At 36.8% G+C, this 18,880-nt stretch overlaps 2 protein-coding genes across 6 annotated transcripts in view; one reads left to right on the top strand and one right to left on the bottom strand.

The window, feature by feature from the left end:
- Nucleotides 1–18,880, bottom strand: part of LOC121975221 (F-box/LRR-repeat protein 14-like) — a 38,727-nt gene that overhangs the window by 16,641 nt on the left and 3,206 nt on the right. For 2 of the 5 annotated variants that reach the window (XM_042526731.1, XM_042526738.1), the window contains exon 4: nucleotides 16,440–16,571. The exons of 1 other annotated variant lie outside the window; for it this stretch is intronic. The gene's annotated coding sequence lies outside the window, so the exon portion shown is untranslated. Of the gene's footprint in view, nucleotides 1–16,439; nucleotides 16,572–18,052; nucleotides 18,188–18,880 lie in introns of those variants that run through there. 2 more of the 5 variants (XM_042526729.1, XM_042526737.1) reach the window with 1 other exon arrangement.
- Nucleotides 16,235–18,878, top strand: LOC121975222 (homeobox protein knotted-1-like 13). The gene is made up of 5 exons (XM_042526741.1): nucleotides 16,235–16,522; nucleotides 17,799–17,919; nucleotides 17,985–18,172; nucleotides 18,260–18,391; nucleotides 18,467–18,878. The coding sequence occupies exons 1-5, from the start codon at nucleotides 16,235–16,237 to the stop codon at nucleotides 18,620–18,622; spliced, it is 885 nt and encodes a 294-aa protein (XP_042382675.1). The 3' UTR covers nucleotides 18,623–18,878.

Below are 18,880 nucleotides of genomic sequence, written 5' to 3'. Positions count from 1 at the left end.
ACCACCTGAGTTATCATTATTAGTCTTATTATTTTTCGCTGCTTTCCTTTGATCTGATTCTTTCTAATAAAAGAAAAAGTTTTAAGAAGCGATATTCACCACCCCCCTCTCTATCGCTTCTTCTCGATCCTTTAGCTACGTCTTTCACTCGACTTCTTGTGTTCCTAAGTCTCCGCACACTCAGACGTAAGACATCAAATATACAAGGCTTAACTTAACCCGGTTGATCACATCAAAACTCACCCAAGATACTTACAATCTCTCATTTTATGATGTGTATCAATTCAAGTTAAGTTTGGGTAAAAAAATATAATAAAATAAGTATTTATTTCAAGTTAATACAATAATTTGGTAATTATAACAAGTAAAGAAAAATGTAAAAAAAAATAATCTATACCTCCCCAAAACTTAATTGCTAAATTTAATTTCTAATTTTTTCTCCTTTAATCACATAAAAAAAAGGAGTGTATATCGAACAAAATCTAAAAAGTTTTATAAGGGTGATAGAAACAATAACCAAGTTTGAGAAATTTTTTCAAGAATTATTTTTCAAATATTCAAATATCTAAAAATTTAAAAAAAAAGATTGGTCAAAAATAATTTAAAACTTATTTTTAATCTTCTAAAAATTCATAAATTTTTTGTCATTAACAAAGATAATTATCTAGATCAGTAATAATTTTTTTAAAATAATATTTATTTTAATGAAAATCAATCATTTTGAAAAGAATATGTATTTTTGAAATAAAAATACTTAGAAATAGATTTTGACTTAAAAAATTTTCTCAACATTCAAAATTTAGCCATTAGTTTTTGAAAAATCAAAATTTTCAAAAATTTAATGCAAAGAATTTTAAATATTAAAATTTCATTTTTCAGTAGAAAATTCATTAAAAATTATTTATTTGTTAAAATTCTCTAAATTTTTTCTTTGTACATAAAACAGAAAGCTTTATCAAAAAAATTTTTTGATAAAAAATTAAATATAAAGTATAAAATAGAAGTTTTGACAGTAATACTATTAATTATTAATTATCTAGTAGAGCACAATAGATTTTAGAATCCAAAATAAATTTTTTACTTACTGGATTAACAAGTTATTTTCTTGGAATATATTTATGTGTCACTTTTCTAATTTGACTCTTATGAAATTTAAAATACTAATTTAGTTCTTGAAAATTTCTAAAATTTTGAACATTTGAACATGCATAATTCTTTTCTAATATTTTTATTTGTTCTTTTAATTTGTCATTTTCAATTTTCAGTTTATCAAGATTTTCTAAGGGACATGCATTAGCTAAACTAGTTCTTAAGTCTAAATTTCCCCTTTTAATTGTATGCATCCTTAGCTTGCATAATAATCTAGAAAGCTTTTGTATACCTTCATATAACTAATTCAGAGATAGGAGACGTATCTCACTTACCATGTCATCCTCGTAATTCGATACTCCCCTTTCATCGATGCTTTCTTTCGATATTTCTCCCCCTTTATCTATGCTCATCTATGAGGTTCTTTTATTATCTTTCTAGTGATCCACCATTAGTGCTAGTTCGGCATACTCTTCCAGCTCAGACTCAGATGAAGACTCGTCCTACGTTGCTCTGAGGTTCTTGTGCTTAGTTTTATTTGGCCCTTTATCCTTCTCTTTTGTCTTGTTCTTCAATTTAGGGTAGTTATCCTTGATGTGTCCTTCTTCTTGATAATTATAGCACCGAACCTTTCTTCTTCCCCTTATTAGGTTTTTGATTGAGACTTGTTAGTTTTAAAGAACTTTGAAATTTTTCTTACCATGAATGCTTCTTCGTCTTTGTCGAGGGATGATTATGAGTTTGGTTCGTCCTTCCTGGCTTATAGTACTAGGTTCTAGTTTGTCTCTATTTCTTTTGTAACTTCTACACATCTAGACTCGTGTAATTCAAAATTCGAGAATATTTCTTCTAGAGTATTTACTTCCAAGTCCTTAGAGATGTAGTATGTATCTACTAAGGTTGACCACTTTTGTATTCTTAGAAAGGCGTTGAGCACATACCGGATTGAGTGCCAATTTGTTACCGATTCTCCGAGGTTGATGAGTTGGGTAATCAGTTCCTTGATCTTCACATGGAGTTGAGTCACCTTCTCTCCCTTGTTCATCCAAAGGTTTGTTAGCTAATTTTGGAAGATGTCTAGTCTCGCTAGCTTGGCTTCCGAGGTGCCTTCATGGAGCTCCAGGAATTTCTCCCAAAGATTTATGGTAGTGTTGTAGGCATCGGTTGACTCCTTGAGGTGGTAGTATGATTAGCAGATGGAATTCTACTTTGCCATTGGCTATAAAATCGGCTTGTTGCTTTTTGTTCCAAAGGTGTTCCCCCTTTTGTTCTCCGTTTTCATTCCTGGGTACTTCAAAACTATTTTTAAGTTATAAATATATCAAAATCAATTTTAAAGTATATCTCTATTTTGCGCTTCCAAAGTGTAAATTCTCCTTCGAACTTGGGGTGGTTGAATGCTAGATCCGGCCATTGTCTTCTTGCTATAGACGGCGATTAGTCCTTCTAGAGTGGTTCGAGCTCTGATACCAATTGTTGATCCCGATGCGGCCAGTAAGAGGGGGGTGAATTACTCTAAAATTCTGATTATACCCTTCTCATTCTTTCAACTTGAGTTAGACAAACACTTAATAAATAAAAAGAAAATACATATAAATAATTACAAGGCTACCAAGATTTACTTGATTTGCAACTAGCAAGGTTGCTAATCTAAGGCAATGTAAGCACTAGCAAAGTCTCCTTCTTCGAGCAAAGTCGGCGGCGGAGAAGCCTCATACAACATTTGAAAGAACAACTAAAAAAAACAAAGTAGAAAATGAAGTACAAAAAGTGTTATTCAAAACTCATAGGACTAGGGCTCTATTTATAGCATACTGGTCGAATTTATTCGTTGACTGACATAGCAGCTCCGGGAGCCCGGAGTATGTCTGAGCACCCCCAGTGGTGCACTCTATCTGCTTTGCAATGACTCTTTAACGACTTTAGGATAAAATTTTATCCTCACCCATGCGCTTGGACCGGTACGAGTGCTTGGAGTGTTGTTGACGTGGTCTTTGAATGTCATCCACAACAACATCTTGATGAGCCACCTACTCTGTACCAGGCTGGTCCGTGAGCTTGGACCTAGTCTAAGCGTCTGGAGTTCAGGCGCCTGGACTTGGTCCATGCACCTGTATAAGTTAACTTCGTGTTGACTTGTCCGACTTTTTCTCTAGTTACTTGGGTGATTTTTTTAGCCATCTAGAGTCGAGCTCATCCAAATCCAACTCTGGCATTCTCTTCGAGTAGTCTCCCGCTCCAGCTTTTCGTCTGTCAGAAGCGTCATGAGCATCCTTTTCATCCGCCTATGTACTCTTCTGCATCACCTCATCTCTCGGATGCACTGAGCCCATTGGCTCGCTTCCTGTGCTATTATTCTTGCTAGTTGTATCTTCTGCTCGACTTCTTGTGTTCCTAAATCCCTACACACTCAGATACAAGGCATAAAATATATAAAATCTAACTTAACTCAATTGATTACATCAAAACTCACCGAGGGTACTTACAATTACAAACATATAAAATGAGTGTGTTATTAGAACTTTAAGAACCAGGGTTCTATTTATAGCCCATTGGTCGAGTGTAGCTGTTATTTGACTTGATAGCTCCTAGGCACCTAGACCTGGTCTGGACAGTTGGATTTGGTCGCCTCAATCCACTTTGCAACGACTCTTCTTCAACTATTTATCGGTTCTCGGGAGCTTGAACTTGGTCCGAGAACTTAGAGTCTTGCCGACGTGGACTCCAATTTGATCCTCACTACAATGGCTCGAACAACTGGCCGATACTGCTCTGGGCATCTGGACCTGGTCCAAGTGCCTAGACTTGGCCTGGGTGCCTGACCTGGTCCAAACGCCTGAACTTGGTCCAAGTGCTTAGACTTGGTCTAGGCGCTTGGACATGGTCAACTTCAAAGTTGACCATTTTCTCGACCGATTGTTTGGGTGATTTTCTAATTGTTCAGATTGAGTTCACCCGAACCCAACTCTGACTTTCTTATCGAACAGTCTTCCTTCCTAGCTTCTCGTCCCTCAAAAGAGCCATGCCCATCCTTTTCGTCTGTCGATGTTCTCTTCAACAGCACCTCGTCCCTCGAATGCATCGAGCCTGTCAACTCATTTCCCGTACCATCATTCTCGCTAGCTGTGTCTTTCGCTCGACTTCTTGTGTTCCTAAGTCCATGCACACTTAGACACAACGCATCAAACTACAGAGCCTAACTTAACTTGTTTGATCACATCAAAATTCACTGGGGATACTTATAGGATCGATTGTTCTGACATTCTGACAACTTTCCTAAAATAAACCTACCATTTCTATGCTTTGCAGGTTAGAAGCTTCCACCGTATGACTCGCACGGAGCATATCCTCTTAATTCTTTGATAATGGTTACACAAAATACTAAAAAGGAATATTAGGTCGTTGACCTGATGGGCCCTCACTGCACTTAGCTGATAGGCCGACCGAGTTCCCTTTAATGTCCAGTCGGGCTTCGTACTCGAACGGGGTCAGGTTGGCTGAGGAGTGTTGACCATTTTGAGGACTCGCCCTTCCTGAGCACTTGGCGTTTGCTCGAGTAAGTAGTTCGAGCCAACCAGACTCGACTCGGGATTCCATTATACTGGGAGGACTTTGGATCCGAGCGGACAAGTAGTTCAGACCGAGCTAAGAGGACTAGGCTTGGGATTCCAATGAGAGAGGACTTGGGGATCCGATCGGACAAGAGGTCCTATAAGCTGGACTCGACTTAGGATTCCGTTAAGCTGGGAGGACTCGGGGATCCGATCGGACAAGAAGTCCAATTGGTTGGACTGTTCAACCGAGCAATACGCTTGTGCCGGCCTCGAGTGTTGACCCTTCTTTGACTTTGATTGTCACATCAATAGATTTTCTTGATTTTGACCTTCACTTCAGGGAGTTTACGTTATTTGTCATATCAACTAATTTGACAAGGGTTTAAGATATCTAGGGTAGATTGGATATCCAATAGATTGTTGGTTAAGTGCTATGATTTGGGTGAAGTGGGTCCTGTTTAATGTATTGTTAAATAAAATTGTAGCGAGGCTTCAATATAAAATGACAACTTTAAAAGTGTGATATTTCAAACAAATAAGTAAATTATAGGAACTGTTCCCGCGTAAACCATCGACATATGAGTCATTTGACAACTGTCTTATGTTAATGAAGTCGTCAAGTATAGAGGGAAGCCTAGCTGTCTAAATGCTTGCAAAGCTCAAGAGAATATTAGAATAAAGTTCTGAGATACTCTGATTTAATCATTCTGACACTTAAGTCAGTCTCCGAAGTCTCCGAAGGCCGGAGGAATAGAAAGAAACAGTATAGAAGAAGAACAATGATTTGAGAAAAAAAATTTAGATTATGTGTAGGAATATCTAAAATGAATTACCTTTTAAATCTTCCACCGTTGGAAGGATGGGACATTCTATATAGATATAGAAGGTGTTAATGTTAGAGTGTATACTAAAAGCCTAGCTTTTGGTATAAACATTTATCTAGAAATAAGAATCACATTGGTCAAATATCTACATTTATGATAAATGTAGTTGGTCAATTAATTTATATTATAGATAACATGGTGTGTGGTGTCACACACAGAGGATCATGTTATCAGTACCTTATAAATTATAAACAGTAGCTCACGACCATAATGGAAAGGAACAAACCATTGGAAGGTCGTAGTGTAATTAGGTATTAGTTTATCTTAACTATATAATTACACTAGTACACTTAGAGTGTATTGAGTAGGACCATTAGAGGTCGTTTCTTTTATACTGACTTTATAAAGAAACAAAGACCTCAGTTATTATGGAAGTGTGTGCTCTTAATCCTAATATAATAACAAGCACATATATTTGATATTTATTTCTTTAATTTATCAATGGGTGAGATTTAGTTCGATGAATCAATAAGCCCGATAAGTTGGGAAATGATATCACTTATAGTGTGTTGTTGACTATAGAAGGAAACCGTGTCCTAGTGATCTAGGTTGAGAATGTCCCCAAGAGGAGCTCATAAGGATTGTCATGTTAAACCCTGCGGTGGACTTAGTCCACATGACGATGAAGTTGAGTGGTACTACTCTTGGAGCTAGATATTAATTAAGTGAGTTGTCGTAACTTACTTAATTAGTGGACATTGTTATCTTAAACACAGGAGACTAACACACTCATAATAAGAAGGAGCCCAAAATGTAATTTGGGATTGGTGCGTAGTTCAATAATAGTTCTTTAGTGGAATGAATTATTATTGATGAAATTTAGTTGTGTGTTCAGGCGAACACGGATGCTTAATTTCATCGGAGACCAAAACCAATTCCTCCTCTCGGTCCCTATCGTAGCCTCTAATATATAGAGATTTATACCCACCATACCCACCTTCTTACCATCCAATGGGGTCGGCTAAGCTAGCTTGGAACCCAAGCTAAGGCCGCCAAGACCAAGTGGATGAGCCGTGTAGGTGGGCTGGCCAAAGCTTGGGTCCCAAGCTTAGGTGGCCGACCACTAGAATATTTAAAAGGATTTTATTAAAATTATTTCTTATGTGGATATCATGTTTTTAAAGAGAGTTTAAAATTAAAAATTTCCTTTATAGCTTTCTACAAAAGATTAAGAGAAGAGATTAATCTCTTTCCTTATTTGTAGTTTAAAAGGATGGTTTTAATTTTGGTAAAACTTTCCTTATTTGTAAATCATCTACATGTTTAAAGAGAGTTTAAAATTTGAAATCTTTCCTTATTTGTTGATTAAAGGAGGATTTTAAATTTTAAGAAAACTTTCCTTTTTAACCATGTTCATGATTTAAAAGAAAGTTTAAAAATTAATAATTCTCTTTTATTAGTTTCTACAAAAGATTGAGAAAAGATTTGATATCTTTTCTTATTTGTAGATTAAAGAGATTTTAATTTTTAGAGATAACTTTCTTTTTATCCACATGTTTAAAAGAAAGATTTTAATATTTATTAAATTTCCTTTTTAGACCAATCATGAAGGGATTAAATTATTGGAGAAATTTTATAAATTTCTGGAGACAAATTAGGAAGTTTTAATTAATTAAAACTCTCCTTGTTTGTAGCTTTGGTGTGGCCGGCCAAATAGAATTGAGAAAGAAAATTATTTTTAATTAAATAATTTTTCCTTTTCAATGGAAAAAGAATTAAGGAATTTTTTATTAAATTTTCCTTATTCGCCAGGATCAAGGATTATAAAAGAGGGGGTAGAGGAGGCTTCAATGCTAACGACTCTATTCTATTTTTCTTTTTCTTTTCCTTGGTGTCATGGCCGGCCAACCTCTCTTCCTCTCTTCCTCTTGGTGGTGGCCGAACCTTCTCTATTGGCTTGGAGCTCTTGTGGTGGCCGGATACTACTTGGAGAAGAAGAAGAAGAAGGAGACAAAGCTTGTATCCCTTGGAGCTTGGTTGGTGGAAAAAGATCTTCAACTTTTGGAAGCTTTGTGCTTGGCCGAAACTTGAAGAAAGGAGAAGAAGGTGCTTTGGTGGATTCTCATCTCGGAAGATCGTTGCCCACACAACGTTCGAGGTTAGAAGAGGAATACGGTAGAAGATCAAGAGGTCTTTCTAAAAAGTATAACTAGTATTTTTTCTTTCCGCATCATACTAGTTATTTTTGGAAATAATACCAAATACAAGAGGCTTACAATTCTAGTATTTCGAATATGTTTTTCGAAGTTGTGTTCTTTTGTTTTATTATTCCTTGTGATTTGATTGTTCTTTTCGGTTAACCTAAAGTTATTTTAGGAAATTAAATATTAGATTTCTATAAAAGGTTTTGTCTAGTCGGTGGTGGTTGCTCCCATATCCAAGAAGGTCATGTGCCTCGCCATGTCAGTACTGGGAACCAATTATGGAAATTAATATTTAATGAAATTAATAACTTAAGGTGATTTGGATCGAACGTGTTAAGTTCCGCAGGAGATCCAAGTCAAAACCTAAAAGAACAAATAGATTAAGTTTTGGATCAAACGTGTTAAGTTCCACAGGCGATCCAAAATTTAATTTAAAAGAACACATGGTAGCTAGGAAAAGGTTCAGACCTTTGTACAAAATTTTTGTACAGTGGAACCTCTAAGCTTTCCGAGCAGCAACCAACAATTGGTATCAGAGCTAGGGTTTTGCCTCTGTGTATTTGGTATTAGTTTAATTATGCACATGTCATACATAATTTAGGCAGGTTAATAGTAGGATGTGCTAACTTTGTGGATGCAGGATCCAACTATTATGGCTTTTAGTTATTATGTGTGTGATTGGACCCTTGGACATGTCAAGGGCATTTATCTGTGTGTGCATGATTGTATTAAAATACAGCAGGAGATGTATTTAGTTTTATTAGGATTTTATTTTTGATCTAGATACATGTACATTCCTTTTATGGAATATAGGATCAAAATGTAAAATTCTATTTATGTCGCGGATCGAATCTTGCAAAGCGTGGAACCTTCTAAGGACCAGAGGCGCAGCGGAACTAGGAGCAAGATGGATGCGACAGCTAGACCCGGTGGCGGTGGCCAAATATGGCAGCAGCTTGGGATGACAACACACGGAGGACAACTAGAGATAAAAGCCATAATAGTTGAAAATTAGATTTTCTATTTATTGCTTTTATATTGTGCTGTGTGTGCATATTAGTATACATGACTAGTAGGCTAGCATAGTTAAAATTCCTCGTTTATAAATAACTAAGTGGGAGAGGAATTTTTAAATAAATCCCATGGTCTCCATTACTGGTTTGTAAGTGATGCAAACAAGCTTGCGCGTTGGCTCTGAGTGTCTTCCTCCATAACGGATGAGCTTGTTTGTGGATCACTAGAACAGACTTCCATTTTTGGATGACTATAGGAAGTTAATTAAGAGTGTGTGATCTTTCCCAACAGAAGGGGCATAATCTTATTAATGGACTTAGTGTCAAGTAATGGTATACACTTAGACACATCTAATAGTATCCTCCCCATCGGAGTCACTGCTATTATTTGTGTGACCAAATGAAACCAACTATTAATTTGTCATAAAACTAGGTTGACAAGATAATAAAATTAAAGGGCTAAAACCCCTCTTACAAATGATTGATTTTGTATACGTTCACACTAACGTGGCATACAAAATTAACGGTGTTTGAGATAATTTTATTTGTCATAAAGATACGTTGACAAGATAGTTAATGGGTAAAACCCTCCTTTTACAAATGTTGAATTTGTATACGTCCACACTAACGTGGCATGCAAAATTCACGGTGTTTGAGGTGTTGGTAAATTTAAATAATATTGTTTGAGGAATCAATGTTATTTTAAATTCAAAGAGTTTTGACCAAATATTTGATCAAAGACAGATCAACTATTAATTTTATTCGTCATAAAGTAAAGTTGACGAGATAATAAAATTAATGAATAAAATCTCCTCTTCGATTTTGTATACACAAAATTCATGGAGATTTTAAGGAGTTGATTTTGACCAAATGTTTTTGTGATTCTTAGGATGTTTGTCAATCCCTAGTAGTCATAATATAGAAAAAGACTTAGTAGTCCCAATTGTAATGATTGGAAATAGGACTTGGACATTAAGATAGACTGTCTTCTTAGAACTAAGAACAATTTAGGTGTATTTAATTCATTAGTTGAAACATGTCTAGTGGTGTTATCTACCAGAACCTGGAGTGTAGATACAAGATGCCATTAATCATGTCTGCAATTCATTGCAGGGTTCCAGGAAATCCGACAACTAAATGAAAGGTAAATCACCGTCCACATGGGCACTACTGTAAAAGTGGTAACTGTTGCAGTGGGAGATGTTTATCCTTTGATAAGAATAAAATATGGATTTTAAGTAATTGTCTTTACGTACCAAGTTTAGAAAGAACCTGATTTCAGTTTCTAAACTATTATAGATATTATGTCTATTTTGATAACAAAGTTATTATCAAGAAAAATAGGAAAGTTATCTATTCTGGTATGATCGTTGACAATTTATAATCCAATAGCTCCCACGATGCAACAAATAGAAATTAGTAACACATCTTCTAATTTTAAGAGAAAGCAACCTTCGAAAATGAACCAATTATATCTTTGGCATCTAAAGCTAGGTTGTACTTGAGTAGGATTCATTGGTAGCTGATGAACATTTGGGTTCATTGGTAGTGGAAATCTTTCCAACCTGCGAGTCTTACTTGGAAGAAAAATAACCAAGAAGCTTTTAAGTCCAAGGGGTATGGAGTCAAAGATATGTTGAAATTGGTTCATTCTGATTTGTGTGATCCTATGACTATCCAGACAAGAGGTAGTATTGAATATTTTGTCTAATTTATAGACAACTATTCAAGATACAAATAAATTTACTTAATGTACCGCAAGACTAAGTACTTTGATTAGTTCAAAGAGTACAAGGTTGATGCGGAGAAATAAAGTAAAAAGTCACTATGGAAGATCGTAGTGGCAAGTACCTCTTGAGAGATTTTAGGAGTCACTTGTCAGAAGTTGGATTTCAATCCCAACTAACTGCATCTGGTACACCCCAACAGAATGGTGTAGTAGAAAGAAGGTAAAGAACTCTTATGGAATAATTAGATAGATGATGAGTTATTCAGAAAATTACCAAATTTGTTTTAAGGATAAACTCTGAAAATGAAAGTGAACATAGTGCCTTCCAAGTCATAACTCTCTACTCATATAGAATTGCTGAATAGGCGTAAGCCTATTTTGAAGCATATTCGGATTCGGGTAATCTAGCACATATGTTAAAGAGAGATAATGATAAGTTGGATAGGAGTTCACTTGTTTGTAAGTTATCCTAGATAAAAAAAAAGTAGGTTTATAGTCTTAAAAATCAGAAGGTCATCAATGATTGATTTTTAGAAAAGGACTATATTATAAACCACGTGCTCATAAGTAAATTTGTTCTTAAAGAAATAATAAAGGACATGTCTAACCTAGTACCAACTGTACAAGATGAGATACCACAAGAAAACTGCAACACGTATCACATATGATACACAATTGCAGAAAATGCCTTGTCGTAGTGGGAGGGTTGTTAGGCAACCTAAATAGGTTCATGTTTTGGGAGAGTTTTTGGATTCGATCCCTGGAGGACATGAACCTGATCTCCGGTCATATGATGAAGTACTCCAAGATAAAGATGCAGCATCTTGGCAAAGAGTAATGAATAACAGAATTAGAATATATGTATTCTAATAAAATCTGGAAGCTTATAGAATCACCAAATGGTGTAAAAGCCGTTGGGTGTAAAAAGGTATATAATAGGAAAAGAGGGATAGACAGGAAGGTGGTAACTTTCAAAGCAAGGCTTGATGAAAAAGGAAACTTTTTCACTGGTAGCCATGCTTAATTCTATCCGGATTCTTTTATCTATTTGGCAAGTGGATGTCAAGACAGCATTCCTTAATGGAAGTCTTGAAGAAAGCATCCATATAAAGCAACCAGAAGGGTTCATTGCAAAGGGCTAAGAGCATCTTGTGTGCAAGCTCAATCAGTCTATGGACTGAGGTAAAGCTTCAAGGTCTTGGAACATCCGGTTTATCAAAGTAATCCAGATCTATGGATTTAGTAACCGGATAAGTCTTGTGTATACATAAGGTGTGATGGAAGCGTGGTGGTATTTCTTGTACTATACGTAGATAACATTTTTGGTAGTTGGAAACAATATCAAAATGTTGTCAGAAGTAAGGGTATGGTTGTCCAAACAATTCGATATAAAGGACTTGGGAGAATGTATATATTCTTGAGATCAAAGTAATAAGGGATCGCAAGAAAAAAATATATTTTACTTATCCCGAGCTTGATACATCGGAAAAATCCTTGCTCATTTTAAGCATGCAAAACTCCTAGAAAGGTTTCTTACCTTTTAAGCATGGAGTGTCTTTATCTAAAGAGATGTCTCCGATGACATCAAAGGAGATTGAGGACATATAGGCAGTTCTTTATGCTTCGGCAGTTAGACAACCTAATGTATGCTATGCACGAGATCAGAAATCTGTTTTGCCAAGGGCATAGTTAGCAGATATCAAAGTAACCCTAGACAAGAACATTGGACTGCAGTAAAGCATATAGGAACTAGAGATTATATGCTAGCTTACAAGGCAGTTAATTTGGTCCCTGTGGGTTGCATGGATTTTGACTTCCAATCGGATAGGGACAATAATAAGTCAACCTCAGGGTTTTGTGTTTACTTTAGGAGGTAAAGTCATAACTATGGAAGAGTGATAAGCATAGGTGTTTTTCTGGACTCCACCATAGAAGCTTAGTATATGGCAAGCCTCTGAGGAAACCATAAAAGCTGAATGACTTAATTACCTCAAGATAAACTTAGATATGATTTCTAGTTTTGTCCAAAGATTATTACAATTTATTGTAATAATAATGGTGCAGTAACAAACTTGAAGAAACCATGAGTCTATAAGGCAAGTAAACACAATAGAGCGCAAGTACTACCTCGGATAAACGAGGAGAAGTTGTTGCCGCCTAGAATGCATCAGATGATGACCTATAGATCTTTTCACTAAGGTCCTTAAAGCGAGAGCTTTTGATGGACATGTTGAAGGGTTGGGAATCAAATGTATGGCAGCAGATATGGCAGCTTAGTCTTTTAGTATAAGTGGGAGATTGTTAGAGTGTATACTAAAAGCCTAGCTTTTGGTATAAACATTTATCTAGAAATAAGAATCACATTGGTCAAATATCTACATTTATGATAAATGTAGTTGGTCAATTAATTTATATTATAGATAACATGGTGTGTGGTGTCACACACAGAGGATCATGTTATCAGTACCTTATAAATTATAAACAGTAGCTCACGACCATAATGGAAAGGAACAAACCATTGGAAGGTCGTAGTGTAATTAGGTATTAGTTTATCTTAACTATATAATTACACTAGTACACTTAGAGTGTATTGAGTAGGACCATTAGAGGTCGTTTCTTTTATACTGACTTTATAAAGAAACAAAGACCTCAGTTATTATGGAAGTGTGTGCTCTTAATCCTAATATAATAACAAGCACATATATTTGATATTTATTTCTTTAATTTATCAATGGGTGAGATTTAGTTCGATGAATCAATAAGCCCGATAAGTTGGGAAATGATATCACTTATAGTGTGTGTTGTTGACTATAGAAGGAAACTGTGTCCTAGTGATCTAGGTTGAGAATGTCCCCAAGAGGAGCTCATAAGGATTGTCATGTTAAACCCTGCAGGTGGACTTAGTCCGACATGACGATGAAGTTGAGTGGTACTACTCTTGGAGCTAGATATTAATTAAGTGAGTTGTCAGTAACTTACTTAATTAGTGGACATTTGTTATCTTAAACACAGGGAGACTAACACACTCATAATAAGAAGGAGCCCAAAATGTAATTTGGGATTGGTGCGTAGTTCAATAATAGTTCTTTAGTGGAATGAATTATTATTGATGAAATTTAGTTGTGTGTTCGGAACACGGGATGCTTAATTTCATCGGAGACCAAAACCAATTCCTCCTCTCGGTCCCTATCGTAGCCTCTAGTATATAGAGATTTATACCCACCGCATACCCACCTTCTTACCCCTTCAATGGGGCCGGCCAAGCTAGCTTGGAACCCAAGCTAGGGTCGGCCAAGACCAAGCGGATGAGTTAAGTTGGTGGCCGGCCAAAGCTTGGGTCCCAAGCTTGGGTGGCCGGCCACTAGAATATTAAAAAGGATTTTTATTAAAATTATTTCTCATGTGGATATCATGTTTTTAAAAGAGAGTTTAAAAATTAAAAATTTCCTTTTATAGCTTTCTACAAAAGATTAAGAGAAGAGATTAATCTCTTTCCTTATTTGTAGTTTAAAAGGATGGTTTTAATTTTTGGTAAAAACTTTCCTTATTTGTAAATCATCTATATGTTTAAAAGAGAGTTTAAAATTTGAAATCTTTCCTTATTTGTTGATTAAAGGAGGATTTTAAATTTTAAGAAAACTTTCCTTTTTAACCATGTTCATGATTTAAAAGAAAGTTTAAAAATTAATAATTCTCTTTTATTAGTTTCTACAAAAGATTGAGAAAAGATTTGATATTTTTCCTTATTTGTAGATTAAAAGAGATTTTAATTTATAGAGATAACTTTCTTTTTATCCACATGTTTAAAAGAAAGATTTTAATTTATTAAATTTCCTTTTATAAACCAATCATGAAGGGATAAAATTATTGAGAAATTTTTATAAATTTCGAAGCAAATAAGGAAGTTTTAATTGGTGTTTAAAATTTTATTTGCTTGGAGATTTTTTTGTTATGGCCAAAATTGAAAAGAAAAATTATTTTTAATTAAATAAATTTTCCTTTTCAATGGCAAAAGAATTAAGGAAGTTTTTATTAAATTTTCCTTATTTGCCAAGACCAAGGATTATAAAAGAGGGGGTAGAGGAGGCTTCAAGGCTAAGGACTCTATTCTATTTTTCTCCCTCTTTTCCTTGGTGGTGTGGCCGACCCTTTCTTCTTCTCTTTGTGGCCGAACCTCTTCATGCTCATGGAGTTTTAATTGGTGGCCGGATCTAGCTTGAGGAAGAAGGAGAGAAAGCTTACATCCCTTGAAGCTTGGTTGGTGGAAAAGATCTTCATCTTTTGGAAGCTTTGTGCTTGGCCGAAATTTGAAGAAAGGAAAAGAAGGTGCTTTGGTGGTTTCTCATCTCGGAAGATCGTTGCCCACACAACGTCCGAGGTTAGAAGAGGAATACGGTAGAAGATCAAGAGGTCTTTCTAAAAGGTATAACTAGTAATTTTTCTTTCCGCATCATACTAGTTATTTTTGGAAATAATACCAAATACAAGAGGCATGCGATTCTAGTATTTCGAATATGTTTTTGATGTTGTGTTCTTTTGTGTTCTTTTTCCTTGTGATTTGATTGTTCTTTTCGGTTAACCTAAAGTTATTTTAGGAAATTAAATATTAGATTTCTATAAAAGGTTGTGTCTAGTCGGTGGTGGTTGCTCACATATCCAAGAAGGTCATGTGCCTCGCCACGTTAGTACTGGGAACCAATTATGAAAATTAATATTTAATGAAATTAATAACTTAAGGTGATTTGGGTCGAACGTATTAAGTTCCGCAGGAGATCCAAGTCAAAACCTAAAAGAACAAATAGATTAAGTTTTGGATCAAACGTGTTAAGTTCCGCAGACGATCCAAAATTTAATTTAAAAGAACACATGGTAGTTAGGAAAAGGTTCAGACCTTTGTACAAAATTTTTGTACAATAAAACTTCTAGGCTTTCCGAACAGCAACCAACAGTTAAATCATCCCATATTTTACGGGTCATGTCGTATCATACTTTACAAGTCATGTCATCCCATATTCCGTTGACCCTCACCTCTCACATGGACCCTGCTTTTGTTACCGAAGGCCTAGTATAGCTAAGGCAGTTAGGCATGACCGAACCAAATGGTAAAATTTTTCGTCTGGGTCAACTCTCGGCTGAGTCGAGTGGTTGAACTGAAGGGACCGGTATTACTAGGTGGTGGAGCCTCTCGTCTCGGGCTAATTCTCACCTGAGCTGAGTGGTTGAAGTAAAGGGACCGATATTACTGAACGGTGAACACTCTCGTCTCGGGTCCGCTGTCAGCCGAGCCAAGGGGTTGAGCTGAAAGGAACGGCATGGTCAAACCGAACATGGAGCCTGGTTTGCTGTTGACTAAATTTGACATTGACTCCAACATGACTATGGACCCTCGAAATACACGTGGAGGTTGCTAAGTATCTCCACATCACGGACCAAAATAATAATTTTTTAAAAGCAACTCAGTTTTACCATGGATTAAGTAAAGTTTTTAAATTGAATATAACAAATAAAAATTTTACTTGAGGTTCTCAAACCCCAAATCGTAGAACCCTAAGCTGATCACTCTGTCTTTACAGCTCTAAAGCGAGCATGTGCTCTGCCAGACGCTGCCGCTTCTCAATTGCCACCTCGGTTGAACTGTGAAAGCAGGCACCCAGACAGAGACCTGAGCGAGAGAACAAATGTGGATGTCGGCCTCCGATCAGACGTTGGATTTGTCATTTTCTCTCCCAATTTCTATTGTATCTTCGTTCGGTTTGAGTTTTTGATTCCTCCTCAATCATTTCACTCGTTCGTCCAAAAGTTCGACGAGCAACGACGGAGCATGCAAGAGCTCCCGCCGTCACCGCGACGCTTCAATGATGAAGAGGGCGAGCGGACCGCAGCCCCGGCAGTGGCGAGGTTGAAGGCGGAGATAGCGGGTCACCCGCTGTTCGAGCAGCTACTCTCCACCCACGTCGCGTGCCTGCGAGTCGCCACGCCAGTGGACCAGCTGCCGAGGCTCGACGCTCAGCTCGCCCGCTCCAACGAGGTCCTCTCCAACTACTCCGGCGTCTCCGCCGCTGCCGAGGACGATGCCTCGTACAGAGCTCGGGAACTCCATCAGTTCATGGTTAGCTCAAATCTCAATTTATCGTTGGTGGCTTAATTATTGCTTGCTTCTGTCGTTTGCATTGGGATTGATAAAAAAAATGGATAAATGATAAAGTAAAAGAAATCATAATATAAATAAATAAATAAATAAATAAAAAGTTATTCCGTCCACTAAAATGCGAATCCAATTCAACATTATTTGGGCAAATTATTTTTTTTTTAATTTTTTTTATTTCTTATATAGTAAGAAATAGAGATTGATGCATTGAAAAACTCTATTTTGAAATCTCATTTGGTTGACCTCTCCCAGCAGATTAGACTAACTCAAGTATGATCATTGGACAACAATGACTATACGGTTAATCGAGTAATCAATCTTACAATTAATTTAAAAAGCATTCAATCAGTTATTATCTAATCCACTGACATACATATTCTAGTTGACTGCCTAATTAATTAGAGCCTAAGAGGTTCCACCTTCACTAAGTTTGCAATGTCCGTAAGCCTAAGTAAAAGTTCGGGTTGAGCAAATTGATAAAACAGCATAACTTGGGATACCGACTCCCAGTCGAAGGCTTCACAACCATCAAGTTCTAAGTAGCTAATCCATTACCTAAGTAATCACAAAATGTTGAATGCTAAAACACACACACAAAACAAAGATTACATTCAAATCACAATCTCTTATATGATTTTCGTGGCTTTAAGTCTTCAGTTCCTGAAGTCCTCCGAGTTCCTCTCAAGACCAGTGCGTCAATTGAATCCAAAGCCACACCTTAATCCAAACCTCTAACTCTTGGTTTCACCGAGCTTCTATGCACCACCTTGATCCAAGCTAACTGTGAAGGAATAAGCTCTACAAGCTCCATAACCAACATTTGATCCAAGCTCCATTTCTCTAGTCCACTAAGCTCCTCCCTGAGCTCAGGTGCACCAACTAGCTCTACAAGCTCCATAACCAACATTTGATCCAAGCTCCACTTCTCTAGTCCACTAAGCTCCTCCCTGAGCTCAGGTGCACCAACTCAATCCAACTATCATAAGCCAAGCACTCAAGCAATGAGATTCTCACTAAGTTCCATGATCTTCACAATCCCACGCTCACAATTTAATTCCATGGAGCCCATCAAACTTCACGCTCCATGGAGCAGCTACATAAATATGTCAATGCTTTCATGTAGACACAATATCATTTTTTAGTTTAGTTTAATGCTTAGCATTCAATTACATAAATATGTCAATACTTTCAAATATCATTATTTATATTGATTCATTTTCTCTTTCTTTCAAAATAGACACAATATCTATTGCTGCTGCTTACCTTCAAGGAGCAGCTACAACACCACGTTCGTGTCCATGCAATGGATGCAGTAATAGCGTGTTGGGAACTCGAGCAAAATCTTCAGGTCTTGACAGGTGATCACATTGCCCTTTGTCTCAATTTCTCTTCCGGATATTAGACATTTACACAATTCCTTTAGGTGCCTCGCCTGGCGAAGGCACTGGGGCAACCATGTCAGGCGACGAGGAAGATCAAACTGATGGTGACATCAATGGGTCTGATGAAAGTTCAGATGGATTGGATGACATGGGTTTCGGCCTTCCCAACGAAAGAGAGCGTTCTCTCATGGAGAACATCAGGAAGGAGCTGAAGCAAGAACTCAAGCAAGTATGCAAGCAAAACCTACAACCATGAAAGCGTTAAGGATTTGGTAGTTTGATTTCAGGGCTAGGGTATCAAATTCTTGAATTTCAGGGCTACAAAGAGAAGCTTTCCGACATAAGAGAGGAGATTCTTCGCAAACGAAGAGCAGGAAGGCTCCCAGGGGGCACTACCTGTCTTCTCAAAGCATGGTGGCAATCCCACTCCAAATGGCCATACCCAACAGTATGTATTCATCACCTGATCTACTCGAATGAACTGTTTATCTTGACCATGTTTGGTTCGGTTTGGATGCCACAGGAGGAGGACAAGGTTACACTGGTGCAACAGACCGGGTTGCAACTGAAGCAGATCAATAACTGGTTCATCAACCAAAGGAAAAGGAACTGGCAGAACAACACATCCTCCTCTGCTTCTCTCAAGAACAAATGCAGAAGGTACACAAAGGATACCTGATCGAGAGTGTTGCGTTCATAAATTTGGGTTTCTAGACTGCTAGATGATGTCAATTGGTTTAGTTTGATGAGTAATGAGGAAAGTGGGTAAGCAAAGCAGTCCACTGTCACTGTTCATTCAGTGATTCAATGGAAGAACGAGAAGTGAAAGAAGACTAAAACATGCATGCATGGAATTCACAAGGAGTTGTACAAGTTTCTATTTGAGCAGTAGTTTGATTATGAATTGGCATCATATTCAGATTGAGTTATTTCTACT

This window comes from Zingiber officinale, chromosome 4B (genome assembly GCF_018446385.1).
Source record: "Zingiber officinale cultivar Zhangliang chromosome 4B, Zo_v1.1, whole genome shotgun sequence".
NCBI classification, from domain to species: Eukaryota; Viridiplantae; Streptophyta; class Magnoliopsida; order Zingiberales; family Zingiberaceae; genus Zingiber; species Zingiber officinale.
Note: the sequence above shows the minus strand (reverse complement) of the source record. Positions and strands in the feature narration are given on the sequence as shown.